We start from the raw sequence: 17,873 nt of genomic DNA, 5'->3' as shown, positions 1-17,873 counted from the left end.
TCGCAACACTGAAAAAGACAACGAGGTGCCATCAGTGTAACGAGGTGGGACATTGGAGACGCGAGTGTCCTTATAATGTCGAGACAGGGGAATTAGAACAGGAGGAGGATGAGGTTCAGAACAACGTGGTTAAGGGAGCCGCAGTTCCGAAGGGAAAGTTTGTCAAAGGGGGGACTCAGACTCCTCGAGCCCCGTTTCCTCAACCGCCTCGCATTGCAAATGGAGGGAAAACCTACAGACAAATGCCATTGTTCATAGGAGGAGAAGAATGCTACTACGTTGATCCCCTTACGGGACAACGAGTGAATAGAGAAGAAGACTGTACTCTAGGAGCAGCCCTGGAGGTAGATCAAAGAGGACCATACGTAGAGGCTGAAGTAGCTGGATGTCCTACGACCTTTTTGGTGGATACGGGGGCCACTCGATCCACTTTGAGATCAGCGGTAGTCCCAGGTCTGCCAATGTCGGGAGAAACGATTCAGGTGGTAGGAGTCGCAAATAGGAGAATGACAAATCCTCTGACAGAACCAGTGTCAGTAAAAATAGGGAATTACAGTGACGAACATCAGTTTGTGATCTGTGATTCTAGCCCTGTGTGTTTGCTAGGAAGAGATCTGTTGTGTAAACTGAATTGCACAATATATTGCACACCTGAAGGAGTAGAAGTGCTGACTAACGATGATGATGCCGATTTTAAGGTTGTAAACTCGCAGGGATGCGTGGAACTATATCCTACCTTAACAGTGGAGGAGCTTCCACAGGACTTGAGGGAGAAAGTGTCAGCTGAGGTGTGGGATTTTACCGGAGAAGAAATAGGACTGATCAAAGGGGTAGAACCAGTAAAGATCATGGTAAAACCCAATGCCGAGTATCCAAGAACACCACAGTATAAGTTGACACCGGAGACGATTGCAGGAATAAAGCCTGTGATCGAATCCATGATTAAACAGGGAATACTGAAGGAAATCGTGGGAAGTCCATGTAATTCTCCGATTATGGGTTTGCAGAAGCCTAGTGGGAAATACAGAATAGTGCAGGACCTTCGAAAGATTAATAATATCGTTGTTTCATGTTGTCCAGTGGTACCGAATCCATCAGTGATATTGTTTCAGATACCGTTCCAAGCTGAATGGTTCACAGTGATAGACTTGTGCCAGGCTTTCTTTTCGATTCCTTTAGATGAGGAGAGCCAATATCTGTTCGCTTTTAAGCTGGAGAATCGCGTTTTAACATGGTGCCGTATTCCCCAGGGGTATACAGAAAGCCCATCGATTTTTAACCAGCTGTTGAAGAAAAATCTTGAAAGTCTAGTGCTGCCCATGAACTCGGTTCTGGTCCAGTACATAGATGACCTCCTAGTGGCGTCAGAAACTGAGGAAGCTTGCAGGGTAGACACCATCACCTTGTTAAATCACTTGGCCGAGAACGGACACAAGGTGTCTCCAAGTAAATTGCAATATTGTCTGACTGAAGTGCAATACTTGGGCCATAGGATTGAAAAGGGAAAACGGAAGGTGTCTCCAGACAGAATAGAGGCGATCATGAAAATGAACGCGCCTAAAACCCAACGAGAAGTCAGGATGTTTCTAGGCATGGTCGGTTATTGTCGGCAGTGGATAGCCAACTTTTCACTGAAGGCAAAACCTTTACTACAACTGACGCACAAAGGAGTGAGTGATCCGGTACCATGGGACAAAGATTGTTTGATGGCGTTTTTGCAGCTGAGGGAGGACTTGTGTCGTGCCCCGGCTTTAGGAATGCCTGATTACAAAAAACCATTTATGCTTTATTGCTGCGAAAGAGAAGGTTGCGCTTAAGCAGTTTTGGCCCAGATACACGGAGATGCGCGTAGGCCAGTTGCTTACTTTTCGGCTACATTAGACCCAGTAGCCGCAGCGTTGCCCGGATGTCTCAAATCCGTAGCTGCAACGGGTGTCAGCATTGAAAGGAGTGAAAGTGTGGTAATGGGACATCAGTTAGTGGTGTACGTACCGCATTCTGTGGAATTGTTAATGACCAGGACTAAGACTCAGCATCTGACGAATAGCAGGCTCACACGCTACGAGCAAGTCATATTGGCTGCCGAGAATGTGACCCTAAAGAGATGCTCCGTCTTGAATCCTGCTACTTTGATGCCACTTCCAAATGAGATTGATGATGAAATTTGTACAGATCATGACTGCCTTGATGTGACTGAACTATGCACCAAACCGAGACCAGATATCGTAGATGAGCCATTGACTGACCCCGATGAAATATTCTTTGTTGATGGCTCATGCGTAAGAGATGATATCGGTCAGCTGAGAGCAGCATATGCAGTTTGTACTATTACCAGAGTTGTGGAAGCCGCTTGCCTGGAAGGAGTACATTCCGCTCAGGTAGCTGAAATTATTGCTTTGACGCGTGCCTGTTTAGCAGGTAACAAAATTCGAGTCACCATATACACCGATAGCCAGTATGGTTTCGGGGTAGTTCACGATTACGGGCAGTTATGGTCTCAAAGAGGTTACATGACCTCCTCGGGTTCTCCCATTAGGAATGGAGAATTTGTGAGACTATTGTTAGAAGCATTGCAAGGTCCGACAGCCATAGCGGTTGTCAAATGTGCCGCGCACACGAAAAATGTAGATTTTGTGTCACAAGGTAACCGTTATGCAGATGAGGTTGCACGATACTGTGCAGAACAGGGATATTCTCACACCAATGTAAAAGTGGGGGGAATACAAGAAAGAACTGAGTTAACAATGTTGTTAGACACTGTAGATACGTGGGACGAGTTGAAATGTGTTCAGGAAAATGCACCAGATGATGAGAAAAAAAGCTGGGAGACAGCTGGATGTACTAAAAGTGAAATGAATTTCTGGATCTCTGCAGATGGGAGAGCAGTTTTACCAAACGAACTTGTTAGTCCAATGGCAAGGAAATTGCATGGATCAGCACACATAGGTAGAGATGCTATGGTGATAGTATTCAGACAAACGTGGTTTAATCCGAAGTTTAGAGTAGCGGCAGAAGCAGTATGTCAGCGTTGTGCGATCTGTCAGCAACTAAACGTAGGAAAGAGAACACCAGTCACATTGAGTCACATAGGAAGGTCTGGGGGGCCTTTCAATAGAATGCAGCTGGATTTTATCGAAATGCCCAAATGCAATAGACTCAGATACGTTTTAGTGATTGTCTGTATATTTTCTAGATGGGTTGAAGCTTACCCTACACGTAGGTGCGATACACTTACAGTAGCAAAGTTGTTACTTAGAGAGTTGATACCGAGGTTTGGGGTGCCATCCTCTTTGGAATCGGACAGAGGAACTCATTTTAACAGCGAAATAGTGAAGATGCTGTGTTCAGCTTTGAGTATCGATCAGAAGCTCCATTGCAGTTATCGACCAGAAGCTTCAGGGATTGTGGAGCAAATCAACAGTACAATCAAATCCAGACTTGCCAAAGTTTGTTCATCGACATCTCTGAGTTGGCCAGATGCACTTCCATTGGTTCTTATGAGCATACGTAGCACACCAGATAGAAAAACAGGTCTCTCTCCACATGAAGTGCTAATGGGGAGAGCTATGAGATTGCCATCGGTTCCGACTGCAGCATTATTGAACATCACAGACGATTTGATCTTGGACTACTGCAAGGGACTATCTGATGCCATTAATTCTGTGTCCTCCAGGTCCAGGCTGCAGAGGTTCCATCAGCACAAGACTTGTGCCATGACCTGTGTCCGGGGGACTGGGTCCTGGTGAAGAAACATGTCAGGAAGAACTGTCTAGATGTGCGCTGGCGAGGACCGTTTCAAGTCATACTTGTTACGAACACTGCAGTAAAGTGTGGAGGCTTGCCAAACTGGATACACGCCTCACACACCCGAAGAGTGCCAACACCTCTAGGAGAAACAGCTCCTCTCTCGGATGAGAATCCAGCGGAAAGCGGAGAAGCCACAGAGGGGGAAAGCCAAGCTGTAGAGGTGATCGAAGAGGCTGAGCCTGTGTTGGAACAGGTTGACGACGGTCAGGACACCAGTGGGACCGAAATCGTCTCAGGAGAAGAGAGTACTTGGGAGTTCGAATCAGACACCGAACAAGCTGTGAGTGATCAAGAGACAAGTCCAAGAACAAGGAGTAGGAGGACAAGGAGTGACGAAGCTAGTTGGCCGGAGAGAAGGAGAAGGCCAAGCTTAAAAGCAAATCAAGAGAGAACCCTTGTCCCGATCTCTGAAGAGTCGGATCTAGAAGAAGAAACTACAGACTCAGGCACTGAGAGTCCAAGAAGATCAAGAAGGGTACGTGTGCCCTGCAGAAGGTACGCCACCCCAGAGTGGACTTATCTAGCAGATGTCTTGGGGACAGAAATCTGGGAGAGTGAAAGAAGTGAAGGTGATCGATCTCGATCCATTTGTGGCAGTGGAGATATGGATGTTGACGCCTGGAATCGAGACTGAGGGGCTACTGACTTTCACACTTCCCATACCCCCTTACCTGAGTCGGATCAAAGATCTAGTGCTAAATCGATTAGAATTTCCGACTTTTGGTCATCAAATACCAGAACCAGAAGAAAAAGTCATTCGTTTGGAATTATTAGAACATGTTATTAGAGCTGCAGGTACGAGAAATATTGTAGATGCATAAAGACTTTTGTATATAAGCTATAAAGAAGAAGATAACCTAGAGCCGAGTGGAAAGAAGAATAAAATTAGGGATTACATTTAGAGGACGGAGAAGGGTTAGGGTTGTCTGTTGCTGAAGAGAAAAAGACATTGTTGTGCAAAAAGAGACTTTTGTTGATAAAGAGCACTTTACAGACTGAGAAAGCAAATAAGGACTTGCAAAGAAAACTTTCTTCGCAAAAGAACGAGCTACGCTGTTTGATAACATGGAGAACGGCAACCCAAACCGAAAAGCCAAATGCATAGTAGGTACACTAATAGCAGTAGTAATTTTTCTCATTATTACAGTAGTCACCATATCATACATAGTAGGACATGAAAATGAAAAAGAAACAGCAGATATAAAGCCTGTAACGACTTTGAAACCTGCTCTTGTTGGGAAGAAGGAGGAGAGCAATGTGATCCGTGAAAAAGCGTTACTGGCAGATGAAGCTCGTAGGTTACACGTAGCCGAGTCACAGGGAAATTTTAGGTCAAACGCATATGCCAAGCTATTATACGAGTATATCGATGCCATGGAGGCCAAGGATTGTTACGTTTGTATGCAATTGCCGGCTTCTGTAGATGAAGGCATCAGATATCATCATCTCCCACTGACTTATGGGATAACATGTAGTTTACTGCTCAGTATATTTTATGGTAGAGAAGGGTTCGAGTACTACTTTTCAAATTATGATTCGGTGCTGCCTGAAGTTCCGAATTATAAACAAATGAATAAGTGGGACTATTATAAAAAGGAGGATAGACTAGCCAAATTCTTTCTTCCTTGGGATACACTAGATACTTCATATGCACGCAGGAATAATCTGACTTGCAAAGTATCAGAGGTCGAGAAAAAGTTCATAGGACAAGTAGATGACCGGTACAGAAGGCAGAAGATTCTAAAAATGTCAGGACAGTGGAAAACAGATTGGACCGAAGAAGAGAAAGCACATAAAAAGAAAGGTAGCAATGGTCCAATAGCTTTGGATAGAAGGCAGAAAGGAAAGTTATGTTTAACTCGAAGCAAGACATATTATGAGAGTGTATTTGTAGGTGAAGTTAATTGCGAACATGCTTTTAGGTTAGAGTATTATACGAAGGATTTTATGAAAGGGATGCAAGCTATTCCTAATGTATATTTTGTATGTGGAAGAAATGCCTATGTAAAACTGCCTGACAATTGGTATGGTTCGTGTTACTTGGCAATTGTCTTCCCCAAAATATATCATGCAAAGGATTTAGCGATCATAGAAGGAAAGGCTTCGACAAGAGCGAAAAGGGAAGTAGGAGATGCAGAAGTAGTAGGAGACATATTTGGAGCAATGTTTCCTATGTTAGGTTTAATCCTTAACGATGTTAAGATCAGGAGACTAGCTACAGTTGTAGATAGATTATCTGCAAGTACTGCAAGGTCATTAATGCTAGTAGAAGGAGAGATGCAGTCGATTAGAGCAATGGTTCTTCAGAACTGTCTTGCTTTAGATGTTCTGCTAGCGAAAGAGGGCGGAGTTTGCAAGGCTTTGAAGGTTCAGGAATGTTGTACTTATATTCCTGATAATTCAAAACCACTTGAGAAAGTCATAAGGAACATTACAGAGATACACCAAGAAATAGAAGATTTGACAAAAATAAATGTTTGGGAAAAAGTAGGTCATGGAGTAGGAAAGGTTGGAAGTTGATTTGCCAACCTTGGTAAAAGCGTTGTGTGGTACATATTAAAACCTGTGTTAATAATATTGATTTGCATAATCACATTGTTAGGGTTAGTGAAATTGTACAAATGGTATAGGTCGAACCGGTTACAAAGGTCCATGAGAGAGCAAGAAAGGAGATTAGCTGCTTTACAAGATCAACAGTATAAAAGTTTAAGAGCTCTCGAAACGATAAAAAGAGGGAATCTTGTAACTAGTTCTGTGTAAGGTGTTATTCAAATTGCATTTAGTGATGACCCCTAGAGGTCATCAAAGGGGGGAACTGAGAGAGCGCAATTTGAATAAAAAGTATATCCATACCATATTCACAAGCATATAACGCAAACGTAGAATCTGTAACGTGAAGTTAACACATATAGCGTAATGTTAACCGATGTAACCAAAGTAATAGGAAATGTATTTGTATTTACTTTAGAATATGCATTAGAATTAAAAGGCCTATATACATAGTGGGCTAATGTAGAAATGTGTAGAAATGCTTACGAACAGTAGAATGTGCAAACAGAATTCATGTACGTGTGTAATTATAAAATGAAGGAAGCGGCGAAACGTGAAAGCGAAGAAATGTGCAGAGCATATATAGCACTGTGTAACAAACGAGAATATAAAGTTGTATTCTATATAAAATGTATTCAAGTATAATCAAACGATTTACTAAATCCGATTATATATAAATGTGTGTTAAAGGTTATACTGTGTAGAAGAGTTTGTAGGAATGTTAGAAGAGTTTGGTCATGTGTGATTTTAACCTGACTTGACCAAGGGTTCGCAGGAGTGTAGTCCGCTGTATGTAATTTAGTGGGCTCACAGGAGTCGTGAATAGCCTTGATCTGAAGTGCGAGCCAAGAGTCAAAGGTCTTGTTAGATTTAAGGTGACAATGCCGGACGAAGTTTATGGCCTAAACGTGATAAGAGACGCTTGGAATTTGAGTCTTGTTTAGAAATGACCGTTCACAGGACCAAAGAAGGTTAAGAACATAGTCGTAAAGAGTAGAGTTCTGCTGAGGTGATAGACTTTTGCTCCGAAAGTGTCAAATGGAATGTCAATGAAGTCACCAGCAAAAAGACGAAGATGGTGCCGAAGGAGAAAGGTCAACTTAACGGACGACGCGAAGAGATGAAGCCATGGAAAGAGCTAGAAATGACATCATGTGAAAATACGTGGGGGGGCGTCAAAGGGGCGTTCCACCCATACTGTGATTGTGTATTTTAGGGACAGCACCCCGGGGAGAAGGCAGCGCAGATGGCATGAGTAGATGGCCAGAGAGAAAGAGCAGAGCGCAAGAGAGCAGTAGGCCGAGGACCCTTAGAGAGCGGATGGGTAGGCAGAGAGGGTACTGCTTCTCGACATAAGTTACCATTAGAGGCTAAGAGAGTTTGAACTTCTTTGGAAGTCAAACTGCTGACACCTTTTTTAGGTAAGGAACTTGCGAAGTAGGGATGTCACCTAGCATAGAGTAGGGACAGATTTAACTTGTTTATTTTCTTTCTTTAGATGACGCAACGGAACTAAATTGTGTCTATGCTTTTTAATCTGTTGATATTGGAACTGACTTTGATTGTATTCGTTTGTAGATTTAGGTTCTTTAGGGAATTTATGTTCCTTTTAGTTCCTGTATACTTATTGAATCTTATCCTGAGAGGATTGTATATGCAACTTTTCTTAATTTTATATTAAACTTTTAAAACTTTATCAGTCATAAGTGGTTCTTCAGAGTTGCGTCAGTTTATGGGGTTGATCTAACTTATGCGGGGTTTGTCATTTACTCAATGACAGAAAATAATCGATCCAAAAGAACGAATGAGATAGGTATCAAAGTAATCAGAAAAGATATCAAAATCTCATTCCCCGCAACATTATCTTTGTTTGCTGCACAGCATTGAGTTATTTACTAGAAAATGTCCCTGTTATCTCCGCGGGTGAGATACTAGGGCCAGATGTAAAGTGTGGCATCTCTCCATGAGATAATGGGGATTACAAGTTATTTCTCATGAAATGGGTGATAAAAGCCTCTGTAATACCGAGTCTAATTTCACCTTTACATCTTTTTAGGAAAATAACCTGTCCAGATCCGCAAACATTTACCACCTGCTTGGAGCGGGTGGTAAATATTAAAGGGAGTTTTCTTTTGGTTGTGGTGGCGAGGGGGGTGGGTAAAAGCGGGGCAAGCAGTGGTGGGAGAGAGGGATTCTGTTTTGCTGCTGTGGGGAGTTTCTTTTGTTCCCCTACGCTGCAGGATGCATGGGGGTAGGGGCTGCAGCCTCCGTAGACCTCCAGATGACTCTGGAGCTGGCGTCTCTGTCCCTGAATTACCAGCGTTTGAGGACCCCATCATTTCAGGCCTGGAGACACTGGAAAACGTATAGTTGTCTGGGGTGTAAATACCTATTAACGCAACTCATAATGGCAACTCAATTAGGAGTGTCATGAACACACCTAGAGTTTTAATCCAAGTCCAATGGCGTTGTTATCACACCTGAGGGAAATGTGAGTGTGCGCCAACCTCATTAAAGAGTACAACTGCCTTGCTCCTGATTAAAAGAATCAGAATCGAAATATATATATATTTCCACCCACAGATGGAAGGAACAGCAGAGAACTTGCGAGAACGGCAGATTTTCCGCATACAAAGTGTATATGTGGGGAGAAGGAGAGAGTGCCAGAGGGCGGCTTGTAGAATTCAATGTGCAAGATGTGTACTACTATGGAAAATTATATAAAATTATTTCTGCATGACTAAGTGTGTTTCCTGTATGGTACAGCGAAATGTAAATGTACACACTTCATGGCATCTTGGAAAAGCAGTTTATCTCCAATCAGGGAATAATACTGTCCCTGTGGAGTAAAAAAGTAACACTAAAAAACATAATGCACATTTCCTGTAGCTGTACTGCATACTGTCTACCCAGCTGCAAAGCCACAGGGCAGCTCATTGATGAACAAATATACACATGCCACACTGTAATCTGTGAATATTTGTGTGTATACTCCAGACGATGTTTGTAAACCTCCAAAAAGTCAGAAACCTATACAATTGTAGGCACAAATCTATGATGTGTAGGATTCTAACTTTATATTAACTTTCTGCACACCAAGGCCTGCAAATGTACTTCTTTTTATAGATACGTGGTGAGTGAGTGCACTGTACCTCTCCCCTACCGAGAAATTAATATTCCATTGTTTACGGGTTTTTTTCATATACAGAGATAACATCCAGTGGGTCAAACAACTATTAGTTTGGAAAATAAATGACTTACACTCCCAGTTTCTCAAATGTAAAAAAAAAAAAAAAGAAATTAACCTAACAAAAGAATTTACTAGCCAATATGTCCTTTCAGACCCATTCAGTTTACCCGTCGTCTTATCCACAAATACCAAAAATAAAACTTATTTAGTCACCAGTTTTACTCTTGGAACCTAATCGCTAATTTTCCAAGAAATTTTATAATTCTCACATTGGCTCCGTCATTCTTCTGTTGGTGTTATGTAAAGCATTTATGGTCATTTCAGTCATGAGGATTTTCTTTTCTGACATCCCTGTGCCTCCCTAGTTATATTTTCAATTTAGGGCCCCTGCAATGAGGGAGAAGCTGGGCTTACTTGCTACATGCTTTGCTCAGTCCAGGGCCACATTACTCAATGTAATTATATATCACAAAAGAAGATTGTAATGCTTTTGTGATGCATTTGTATTGCCATATACTTAAGTTACCTGGCCCCTCAAAAGCTTCTGACTGATCAATCTCAAATGGGGACATTGTAGTCCAAGACTCCTCTTGCATGGAGAATGTTTTGTGTCTTGAACAGTTTTTATTCAATCTAGGATGTTAAATATCCCCTTTTTTTCTAGTGTTTACATGCTCATTCATTTTCTTATTTCATCTGGAGGATTTTACAGTGAAAACATATTTCAGTAGTAAAATCTAAGCACAGACATTGCCCTAACACCACCCATTGCATGGAATCCGTAGCAAATTTGTTCCACCCATTTAATCCCCCTTTACTTTTTGCTTTTGACTATCTGTAAGGTCTGTAAGCGAGTCTCACCACCTGAGTCTCACTCATGGTTAATTGAGGGTACATGGACTGAGAGTGCCAACCACCAGTGCCTGCCTTTTAAGATCAGGCTGCTGCTGCACAGCTATCACTAAAGAAAACAAAAAAAGGGAGCCAGACGTCTGGAGTCAACCACAGGAGCAACTCCTCCGTGATGTTTTGATGGGAAGGGATCATGAAGCAGTGTCAGACAGAAGCAGAGCTGCATCTTATTTCATATAGTGATACAATAAATATATATTTATAAAGTTTTATATAGCACGAACATGACCTTGCGGGTAACAGAGTGCTTTTTTACAATAATCAAGCCAGCATGTAAAAAAATAACAACGTCATCAAGGACGGATATGGTATGAGAGAATTCCCTAGAGAGAAAACAACAGGTTCCAAGTGGACAACAACCCATGAAACAGCAGAAGAACATAGGGGTATATTATAAAGAAAGCCGTTAAAAATTATCGCTGGTTTAGCGGCAGAAAACTGCTGCTAAAGTGGCAATAATGGGCTTGATAATATGCCCTTGAGAATTCCAATAGAAGTCCATGTTCTGGTGTGAACATGAGCTTCTATTGGAATTCTCCAGGGCATACTATCAACCCCATTATTGCCATGCCGCTAAATCGACGATGATGCTAACACCTTTCTTGATAATATGCCCCTAAGTCTGTGAGAAATAAGCATGCGTGCAAGTTATGGGATAAATCATGTCCTGGAGTATAGTTCATGCGTTCTAAAATGAAGCAGTTGCGGGATTGGTTTTATAATTCTATTCATTCGGGTGTCAACTCACTGATGATACAATTAAGTGGTATACTTTATGGGCTGGTGTCCCTTGTCAGCCATCCTGATTTCACAACGGTCAGTACAAATGATTGTTATTGCTGCTGTAGTGTCACACCAGCGAGTGAGAACAGCTGGCTTCCAATTGTTAATTTTATATATATATATATATATATATATATATATATATATATATATATATATATATATATATATATAACTATATTACCTACTGGCGGTCGCCAGTAGGTAGTTATAGTTAGGATCTACTTTCCATAGGAAATCCGCAACATTCTATTGGAAATAACTTTAGCGCCGGTGGACGAATCTTCGCGAATTTCTCCAAGAAAATGGCCCGCTCCCCTCCGCTCCTTCCCTGATAGTTTGGGGGGGATTCGTCAAGCGGGGGCCGAGATATAAGGGGGGTCCCAAAACGTGTTTTCCCCATGTTAATTTCCATAGGGCGGTCGACTTCACTTTTAGCCCGAACGGCTGAATGGATTTCCACCAAACTTGGCAAAATTGTAGGGACTGGTAGCCCGATGTGCCTTTGCTATGTCTCAAGATATGTGCTCCAGTGGATTTTGAGTAATTTAGGTTCCAAAAAATATATATATCTATGGCAGCGCCCCGGTACGCGCACCGGGGAGCGCTCCGGGCGCGCCATGCGACTTGCGCACAGAAAGCTGATTGGCTCTTGGGTGTCTGTAAACATTCGAAACAGTCCGGAGCGGCCGCCATCTTGTGTCTCAGTAAAATCGAGACATAGTAGGTGGAAAAATCAAAGGGGGAAATGACCATAAGGCGGCAGGGATAGATCCCCCCTGACCCCCTAGGTTTGATGTGGGGGCCATAAAAGGGCCCAGCGGTGCAAAAAACATTTTTTTTTTGATTTGCGCGGGGGGAGCGCCCGGTACGCGCACCGGGGAGCGGATCGGGGAGCGTACCATGGGGAAAAAAGAATGACAGACTTTTCCAAAAATGAAGCCTTTTTTTATAAATTGGAGGTAGTTCTAAAAAGAACTGTTTTTATCTTCTTTTTGTTGTTTTATATTTTTTTTATTGTTTTTTTGAAAATGTTGTACTTTGTTGGGGTTTTCTGAACAGTTTTATATATTTTTTGTATTTTTCATGGGGAGAAACGAAAAAACAGGGAATTGAAAATGGCTCAACTGGAGCAACAAAAAAAAAGAAAAGAAATAATTAGGATTGATTGGGGCATTTGTGGTTGTCCCCAGCAAGGTCGATGAGCTTTACGCTCTGTTCTCCGTAGGAGATGGTTTTCCCACAATATTTACAGATAATTATGAAATCTGCAAATCGTGGCTGAATGCAAGGCATCGTCTCACTTTCCTCTGGTGCCGACGGAGTGGGTTGCTTCCTTTTTAAGGTGGTGCTTGTGGATTGGGGAGGGTTACTGGCCAGTTACCTCATCTCTGCAGCAGAATAATTTATTGGATGCTTGCGCTGCATGTGGCGTATCATCGTGTTGTTCCCGAATGAATATTTCTTATTCGGGTTTCCCCTGGAAAGTTCCACCTTACAGATTCGGCAAGTCACCTTGGCTGCATTTACTTTTTTCTTCCCCTGTGGGATAGTAAAAAACTCCCAAATAATGTGTGGTCTTGGCTGGTAAGGTGTATTTTGTTCTTCAAGCCATCTTGTACTCCCCTCCTCCTCCTCCTCCTCCTCTTCCTCCTCTTGTTGACCACCAATGATATCTTGAGGTGATCCTCTTGGTGGTTGTGGTGGTGGTGGTGGTGCAGATGCACCAGCTGCTGCTACTACTGAAGCCATTATATTGATCAAAAAGGTTCAGAGAGGTACAAACAGGTCTTCCTAAATCAAAGGACAAAGTCAGAATAAGGAAAAAAGGTGGGGTCTTTCATCCTTTTGAAAAAAAAAATGTATTGAACCAATGAAAAGTGTTATTTTTAGGTCACATGACCAGGGGCTTCATCATTATGAAACCAAAACTGTTGTGAACCAATGAAAAGTGTTATTTCTAGGTCACATGACCCGACGCGCTTATGCTACGCGCCCCGGGGCGCGTCCCGTAAGCGCGTCAAACGCCTACGTTGCACGATCGTATTCGCTCGAGTGCTTCCGGGTGCGCTTACGCCGTGCGTATCACGCGGACGCGGCTACGCGATACGTCACGATCATGTTTTCGTTCGCGATATTGGCGCGAACGGGACGCTCCCTGGTACGCGCCCCAGGGCGCTTCATAATACTACGCTTTCCGGGGCGCTCACCGGGGCACGCACCGGGAGCGCACCAAGGCAAAAAAAAAAAACAATATACAAAAAAAGAAATTTTGCCAAATTGTAGGGACTGGTAGCCCGATGTGCCTTTGCTATGTCTCAAGATATATGCTCAAGTGGTTTTTACGAACATTAACTTTGATAAAATATATATTGGGCTACATTGGGCTATATATATGTTAGAGCCCAAATGTAGCCCAAATGTAGCCCAATGTAGCCCAATGTAGCCCAATGTAGCCCAAAGATGGCCACCAGAGACAAAAAAAAAGTAGCCCAAATGTAGCCCAAATATCAGCCAGATGTAGCCCAACTATAGCCCAAAGACAGAATGAACCAGGGTGTTCTAAACAACAACTAGAGCGCAAACAGTCTTACTTATAAAGTGAGACTTATAGTTAGGAATTAGCATTTAAAAAACATTTGAAATTAACTGAAAAAACCATAGGTTTCACACCAGTTATAGTTAGAAATTAGCATTTAAAAAACCTATTAAATTCACTGAAAAAAACAGAGGTTTCACACCAGTTATAGTTAGCTGGAAATTTTACTGACATAAAACCAATGAAATTCCATGTTATAGTTAGTTGGACTCACTATAACTTGCGCGCCTGCAATGCACTGCTGATGACGTCACACATTACATCACTCATGACATGGTCAGTGACATCACTCATGACATCACTGATGACACCATCCTTGTGACAGAGTGACAGACCTCCTTTCAGTGTAATGTAACTCTTAAAACACATATTCAAAAATAGAAACTAACATTTTCCAAAAAATGGAGATACCCATACCAGTTACAACAACCAATTCAGTAATTCCACCATCTATATTCACATCCACTAATTCACCAACAGTTCTATATAGTCACTCATACATATACTCACTCATCATATGTAGTGACACACCGACAGTCATCCAAAAGTTACTCACACACATACTCACACATGCAAATAAACTATTGAACATCCATTTTTTTGCATATACAGCTATACACACACTACCACCTTACGTCTAAGGAAACTTACACATACTTAATCTCTTAAACAATCACTTATAGAAACACATACTTATTTAAACAGGAACTCTTACAATCTCTCACTCTGCCATATACTCACTTATATACATCAATGCTCACATATACTAGAATAAAACATATTTAGTTACTGATAAAGACACTAGTGAGACAGTCATTCACTCACTAACACACACATATACACACTCATCCACCCTTACAATCCAACACATATGCTGCCTTCAAAACACATACAAACAGTGAGTCAGTCATTAATGCATCTATGTGCTAAGTAATACCCCAACCAAACCATACATACACTCATACTGATACTAAAAAAAACATCTATTAACCCATACACACACACATGTAGCTACTCACCAACCCATGCAGCCACTTATACACAAAGTGAAACACTGATACATATATTTAAATATTTAAACATTACTCTCTAATATATGTATTCACTAAGATACACTTAATAAGCCAGTTAACCAATCAATTTTTTTAAAAAAAACATCCATTTAGACACTTATTTAAAAATGTATTCTTCCATTGACCTTTTTCATATACATATAGAAAACATATTTATTTTACAGAAAGACACACATTCACTGGATGGTGTCATCAGTGATGTCATGAGTGATGTCACTGACCATGTCATGAGTGATGTAATATGTGACGTCATCAGCAGTGCATTGCAGGCGCGCAAGTTATAGTGAGTCCAACTAATTATAACATGGAATTTCATTGGTTTTATGTCAGTAAAATTTCCAGCTAACTATAACTGGTGTGAAACCTCTGTTTTTTTTGTGAATATATATATATATATAATTTCAATTGCTTGTGCAGTGAACGAATGATTGTTACTGCTATATAGTGCACTGCCACTTGAAGTTGATCACCCTGGCGTTGTAATGCATGAGGCAGGACCACCGGTGTTATATAGCGCAATGCCATGACATTTGAGCATATCCTGGCGCTGTATTGCATGGGTCTGGGCCACCAGGTGGTGATGTGCCCTTTGCTGCTTTCTTATGAGGTTTCATGAGCTGGATGAGAAGGGAACTCAACCAATCCTCTACAAAACAAGTAGGAGATAAGAACTGTGGCCACTGTCCTACTATGACTCTTGGCATACAAGGTCCAGCTGGCAGATGTAGCTGACAATACTGACTGGGAGAGAGCTACAGCAGCCACTTACAAAGGCTAACCGCCATAGAGAATATAGACACTGAGGGCCAGATTTACTAAGGGAATACATTGCCCATGTGCCATGCAAGGTCATACAAGGCAGTCAACGCAAGCCCTTAACTAGGATTACTAAGCTACACTAAGCCACTTTGCAGGTCTCTGCATGGTATAGTTAATCCAAGGTAACACAAGGCAGGGCATTCCATTGCCTTGTGTTATCTTGCTGCAGGGAGGAGTTCTATGGATGATGTGTGGGAATTGTTGCTATGCATCCAACCATGGATTTTGGTGAATTCCCAGATTTTCAAAGAGTTGGAAACCTGGGAATGAGCCAAAATGGTACACCTCCCAGACCCAGATGGATCAAGGACAAATATCTTTATTTCTCTTTGTTATTTCCTTTTTCTATGTGTCATGTATTCTGCATCACGCATAGAGAAGGAAAATGCCTTTAAGGATTGTTTCTGGGCAGGAAAGTGGTCCTACCTGTACAAAAACAATCCTTTCTATTAAACACAGACACCCTTGCACCATCATGCAAGAGTGCTGTGTTGGCGCTAGGCAGCTCACAGTGCCCCAGCTCACGGAGGCAGCAGAAATGTTCCATATCTTTGTAAATGTGGTGCATTTCTGATGCCTCTCTTTCATGCAACGCAGAGCAGCATGTTGCCTTCCTGCGCTGCATTGCACTGCGTAAAATGTCAGTATATCTGCCCCAGAAGTTTAATGCCAAGAAAATGTAATGGTATTCATTGTTGTACGTGTCATTCCCCTCTCCTACCTCACCCACACCGAGTTCTAGATCGTGTCAGTTAAAGGTTTGGAAGAAACTGATATGGCATGTATTTCTTATATGATAGACAGAATCCTTATGCAAAAAACTCACAAAGAAGGAGACTCACTGAGGTCTGGCTGGCATTAGAGAATGCAGACTTAGAGCCTGGAAGCATCTGGATGCATGTATTCTATAAACAAATTCAATTTCAGGAGCTTCTTATTGTTTAGTGTCTCACTGGATCCATCAATAAGTTGGCTTACGCAATTACTACATAGTTACTGTGTGAAAACAACTAAACATTATACAAGTAACATAAAGAACATTATGACCATAAACATCACAAACAAACAAATTAGCACACAAATCCCAAATCAGATTTTGTAAGGAGTACCTACCACATGCCAAACAGTTTTGGGATTCATCAAATTGACGTCTCCTTTCCCTTGAGGAAGGACTGTCTCTTCGCAGGCAGTTTTTTTGCATTGTCCACAGCACTCATCACCCTTCTTTATGTAGGTTGAACCCTATAAAATGAATAATTCTACAGTAAGCACATTTAATTGATAAAACAATTTGATTACATGTTGCAGCAATAAATACATAGACAATACTCTATTCTAAAAAGCGTTGTGAATGCAAGTTGTACAAATAAATGTACCTACATTATTCTGTAAAACGGTGGGCTATAATAGTGTAACTATGCTAACGTGGGCAGTTGATTGGATGTCACAGACACCCACATTACTTCACATTCACATTGACTTGCATGTATATTTCATCCACATACCCTAGCAATTCTTACATTTTCAAGGAGAAAAAAATACACAACTGAATTCATCAAAGCTCCTGTAAGCAATTCAGTTCCTGTGTATAATATACAACAAAACTCACTCCCTTGTGTTATTTGTTCCCATGGTGAACATTTCCATAACCCTAACTGAGTATTTCTGTATCCCAGGCATTGCTAGACCCTTGATACCATCTGAACATTTTAGAACAAGATTTGTTTATTCCACAGCTCAGGGTCTAATGTGCTAACATTTGCAGAGTAAGCACATTAAAGCCAGACAGAGAAATGGAAAGGCACACTATATGTGATACTGTCTCATTTTGTGACTATTTAAAATAAAGTGCTGATGGCAAAAAACCTTAGTTATAGTCCTTTTTTACTTTCTATAAAATAAAAAGATAGGAAGGACTACAATAGACGCAATATTACCATTTGACAGCCTCTTGGCATGAAAAAAAGAGGACCAGATTAGAGTTAAAGCAGCCTTCATTGTAACAAGCTGTTGGGATGGATAAGCCCTCTGCAAGGTAAGAGATATGTATCCATGCCCTGAGTGCCCAACCGTACTGTTGTCTGGATACCTAATGCTGCTTTCTTGTCGTAGGCAACAGGAATCATGCATGTGCGCCATG

General features: G+C 41.6%; 1 protein-coding gene across 1 annotated transcript in view; it reads right to left on the bottom strand.

Moving 5' to 3' along the window:
• The window catches only part of VWF (von Willebrand factor), a 1,126,314-nt gene that overhangs the window by 140,358 nt on the left and 968,083 nt on the right, over positions 1-17,873 (bottom strand). The window contains exon 44 of the mRNA XM_086921215.1: positions 16,847-16,975. Within this exon, the coding sequence (XP_086777341.1) occupies positions 16,847-16,975 (129 nt within the window). The remainder of the gene's footprint in view (positions 1-16,846; positions 16,976-17,873) is intronic.

Source organism: Lissotriton vulgaris, chromosome 1_1 (genome assembly GCF_964263255.1).
Source record: "Lissotriton vulgaris chromosome 1_1, aLisVul1.2, whole genome shotgun sequence".
NCBI classification, from domain to species: domain Eukaryota; kingdom Metazoa; phylum Chordata; class Amphibia; order Caudata; family Salamandridae; genus Lissotriton; species Lissotriton vulgaris.
Note: the sequence above shows the minus strand (reverse complement) of the source record. Positions and strands in the feature narration are given on the sequence as shown.